The sequence below is a fragment of the Lactuca serriola genome, chromosome 3 (assembly GCF_051521515.1).
Source record: "Lactuca serriola cultivar US96UC23 chromosome 3, Lser_US96UC23_V15, whole genome shotgun sequence".
NCBI classification, from domain to species: Eukaryota; Viridiplantae; Streptophyta; class Magnoliopsida; order Asterales; family Asteraceae; genus Lactuca; species Lactuca serriola.
Window position 1 is genome coordinate 231,055,634 of NC_136410.1, and position 4,804 is coordinate 231,060,437.

A 4,804-nucleotide genomic window follows, 5' to 3' on the forward strand; every position below is an offset into this window, starting at 1 on the left:
TTAGAGGCTCTCTCTCTCTCTCTCTCCATAAAACATAATACACCATCATCTTTTTCAAAACCCAGCTCACCATTCTACATATCAAAAACCGATGACAATGTTACAGGTGAGAGTCGTGCCTCACTTAGTGCATTGGGTGGTCATGTTTGTAGCAAACATGATACTTATATTGGGGTTACTGATGAATATATAGACCCATAAATAGGAAGTATTATAATGACAATTACAAAGGTGAATAAGAGGAGAGTAATTTTAATGATGAAAATGAAGATTAATATTATCTTATCTATTATAGCGATGAATGAAGTAATAACTGGTTACAAATATGAATGATGAAGTATAACTAAAAGTGATGGCTCTAAAGAAGAATAACAATTGAACATTATTATGATGATTATATGGTGTATCTGATGTCATGTTATGTGAGTGTTAGAATGCATGTTTATATGATGTTTTGTTTGACCTATTTGGGATATGTGTGTTTCATAACGTTGTACTTATGATTAGCTCACTTAACATATGTTGACACTTGTTTCTTTGCTTGTTGTTTGTCTTTTATTGGTACAAGTAACATAGGCTGATGGCTTAGTGAGGATGAGGACTTTTGGGTAGTTATTTAGTATTACTTAGTGATGATACCTTTACGTTTGATTTTGAGAACTCACTTTGATATTGGTTTTTAAGAACTTTTATTTTGATGGACTTGTTTTGTTAATAAAGTAACATGGGTGATGTTTTCATAAACTTCAAAATAAGATTTCTACAAACATATTCAGGTTAAAAAGTGATTCAAATAGAAAGAAATTTTTTTGGGTGAAAAGTCACAATGTTATATTGCATCCCCATCAATATACCGAGTGCTCACTGGTTTTTGGGTGTTTAGGATTTGAAGACATTCAAAATGACTATATACGATAGTCATTGGGTAGACGACTATTGTTCAAAAAATCAGTCTTGGTTTACAGCTATATGAGCCCACATCCATAAATTCCTACTATGTATCAAGTACCGGGGGGGGGGGGGGGTACTAAACCAACTGATGATATCTCCCTTGAGAGTTTCAAAATGACATTTGAAAAGGCTCCAGGCGTACCAAAATATGCTAACAATAAAGAGGATTGTGGGGTGTTTTTGTGTTGGTTCATAGAAATATTGATAACGGGGAAATCATATTTGATAGAGAGTGAAATCGATACATGGGCTATACCACAATGCAAACGATTGCCGATATTTTTTTGGGGTGCGAGGATACTAAACCAACAGATGTAATCTCCCTTGAGAGTTTCAAAATGACATTTGAAAAGGCTCCAGACGTACCAAACATGCTAACAATAAAGGGGATTGTGAGATGTTTTTGTGTTGGTTCATAGAAATATTGATAATGGGGAAATCCTATTTGATTGAGAGTGAAATCAATACATGGGCTATACCACAATGCAAACGATTGCCGATATTCTTTTGGGGTACTAGGATATATTAAGGGTCCATTTGAGCGTTGTAGTATTATTTAAAACAAATTTAAATTTATGTAATTATTACTTTTTGTAGATTTTAAGATTTCAAGCACTACTACTTTTACAATATAGATTTTATATAAAACCATAAATAAACAAAAAAAAGTTAACACACAACACATAATACTTTTGGTAGATTTTAAGATTTTATGCTGTTACTTTTGCAATATACATTTTATATAAAACCATAAATAAACAAAAAAAGTTAACACACATCACATATAATACTTTTGGTAGATTTTGAGATTTCATACACTGTTACCTTTGCAATATAGATTTTATATAAAACCGTAAATAAAAAAAAACTTGACACACATCACATATAATACTTTTGGTATATTTTAAGATTTCAAGTATTATTACTTTTGCAATATATATCTTATGTAAAACCATAAACAAAAAAACTAGCCAAGGATCCTAGTCCGGTAAATGCCCTATTCCAGACAAACGGGTTATTTTAAAAAAAATGGTTATTTTTTTTCAAACACTTGCTTTATATGGTTAGATTACTCAATTTCCCACAACTTTATTAATAATTTACATAACAAACTTTGTTAATAATCAACCATTATTTTAATATATACTTTTATAATCAATTTAAACATGGTGATAAAAAATTCGCGACCTTTTACCAATTTTTTTATGTCCCAGACCTAAAAGTTTATCAGTTTTTATTCGTTACACAAATCTATTTGATCCATCGTCCTCTCACTTATGAACAAAAGCTACAAAAAAGTCACTTTTCTTTTTGATGCAAACTTGTAATAGATTCCTTGGACGATACATGTCAAAATGCATCACTTTTTTGTTAAATGCCACAAAGTTTGCCATGAGGGACATATCCAAGACTACAAGCAAAGTAACCAATACGTGTAAATAGGCACATCCATAGCTTCAGGCAACCATTTGCCCAACAACTATTAAAACCCTTCTTTCAAAACCACCTTCTCTAGTTTACCCTCATAGCCCCTGTTCAATATTCTCCATCAAATATGACTACCGTTTCTCAAATCCAAACCGTTCCTCCATTTCATCTTGATGAAACGACATCTGCGAGAGGGTACAGTCCACAAAACTTGCAGTTCTATACAGCACCATCGAGCCCTATGCAGCTTGACAGCGATGAATTTGAATTTGAGATCACTAACCAGATGTTTTCTAGTCGTTGCGAGTTTCAACAAACATATCCTGCCTTCGCGTGGGCAAAGCGGAACTATAACACAGAGCAAAAGTATTGGCTACCAGCTCGAGCCAAGTCTTTTGGTAGTGGACATGTTTTGCCTTTAAAACTCCCACCACGACTTCAGACATCGGTTTCTTCATCACCAAGGTCTCCAAACTCGGTCGTGAGATCCCCTTTTTCTCGGTCATGTGCTTGGAACGATGATTTTGATCCTTTCCAGTTTGCTTTGGAGAAAGTTAGCGAAGAGACACGGGCAAGGATGAGTTTCCATAGACGGTCACATTCATATTCTGCTTATCGAACCAGCAGTGTCTCACACTGGCTGGAAGACAAACAAGGGTTAAATCCCAGCCACGATGGTTCCAGAATTTTCAATCAAGGTATGTACGTATATATAGCAAGAAACTTTTAATTTTGTTTGGTTAGGCTAAATGCAAGAAATAGTTGTCTACTTTTATTTACTTTGTAGCATAGCATCTTCTTTGTCCATGCATTCTTGTATTTCAAATTTTTATTACGGAATATCATAATTCGAATAAGCTAGTCAATATTTTTTTCTGAAAGGTATTTTATAAAAGGATATAAGTGAATGTTATATTTAGATGGATTGCTATAATTCTTGAAAGTAATTAAAATATAATGCCATATACTAAGTAATTCAATAAAAATAAGTTATTTTGCATGTGGCTCTTTTATTTTTCTTGCTTTGTAAAATCCTTTTAAGAGTATGCAGGTGAATACCGTGGCTTCCATGTAGGTCTACCCATGAAGCCCATCGAACAGTTGAAACCAAGGGGACCAACACTAGCGAAGTTGATGAAGCGCAAAGAGTCGGCAGGGGTTCCTAAAGAATCGACGGTCAAACCAAGATCAAAGTCAAATCCAATGTTTCGAACTAGAAGTGTGTGGATGGGGGCAGATGTAGACCATGAGGCGATGAAGACCCGAAATGAGTCAAGGCCCTGTGCGGAATCAAAGAGGGAGAGAGTGATGTCATTTTTGTTCAAGTTGAAAAAGGGTACGAATTATGAAAGCAAAAGCGGTTGGAAACTACGTCGTTGCTTAGGGTATGGTCTTGGAAGTCCACCATCTATGAAGTAAATAAATAGGCCTACAATTTCAAGTCTCTCAGGACGTCCATGGCTTGTAATCCAAGTAATATAACACATATATGCATGTTACCACTTCAATGTGACCTCCTTTCCTTGTAGTTGAGTGCATGTTTTTTGCAATTTATAAATAGTATAGTATAATGTATAAACTTATATCGTAATTAATAATGAGTGGAAAAACTTGTTGGGTAGGGATCTAATAAAGTTTTTGAAACCGAATGAGAAATAAGATATTTTTGAAGGATCATGTGAATATTTTTTCGAAATTGATATTCAATCCTATACCATGGCTATCCAAAATACAAATTATGAGGATAATCATTTCAAGGAATAATCTCATATCATGAACTAGGATTTATATATAATTTGAATTCTTTTAATCACCAAATATAAGTATCAATCAATATTAAATACTAACTTTATTTCATAAACAAGACATTGTAGTTTCAAAGATAATTATAAAGAAAGTATTTCGAAAAAAATTTCAGTAACCTTGGGCTCTACTAGGGAGCTGCCCCAACAACCCTGCAAGGGGGTGCATCCCTTTGATCTCCAGTCATTTGGTCGAACCGATATCAAACTTGTTGTATATAATAGTGCATTCTGCACCTCTTAACTTGTAATCAAATCAAGAATTAAACTTTATTGGTAATATATAAATTCTGTTACACTAAAATTCTCTGATTACATTAAAATCATCAACAAAACTAAATAAAAGTTGTAGTGATACAAACTCAAAATAACTATTTGCAGAACATTTTACTTGTAACATCTTTAATCATGTGGAATCTTGTTGCATGATTCGCGTGGGTTACATAAATTTGTATTGATTTAAAAAAGAATTATTGTTGCACAATATTTATATTTGTTAGGCAAAATAAAAAAATTGGTGGAAACGTTTTATTGTGATTTATTATGTTTTAATGTATTGTTTTTATAACCAACAAAATAAATAGTGTCAATAAAGGTAGAAATAAAGTTAGCAATAAAATATG

The 4,804-nt window shown here is 33.1% G+C and overlaps 1 protein-coding gene across 1 annotated transcript; it reads left to right on the plus strand.

The window, feature by feature from the left end:
* The first annotated feature begins 2,464 nt into the window (after window positions 1-2,464).
* LOC145094827 (uncharacterized) lies at window positions 2,465-3,997 on the plus strand. Its single transcript, XM_079032848.1, has 2 exons — window positions 2,465-3,077; window positions 3,431-3,997. Exons 1-2 carry the CDS (start codon window positions 2,507-2,509, stop codon window positions 3,796-3,798), a joined length of 939 nt encoding a protein of 312 aa, XP_078888974.1. The 5' UTR covers window positions 2,465-2,506; the 3' UTR covers window positions 3,799-3,997.
* The last annotated feature ends 807 nt before the right edge of the window (window positions 3,998-4,804 follow it).

What these genes read in the sequence shown, in the direction of transcription:
- LOC145094827 (XM_079032848.1), top strand. Translation starts at nt 2,507, where the DNA reads ATGACTACCGTTTCTCAAATCCAAACCGTTCCTCCATTTCATCTTGAT. An exon ending in TTCCAGAATTTTCAATCAAG is followed by an intron (nt 3,078 to 3,430) that starts GTATGTACGTAT and finishes AAGAGTATGCAG; the next exon opens with GTGAATACCGTGGCTTCCAT.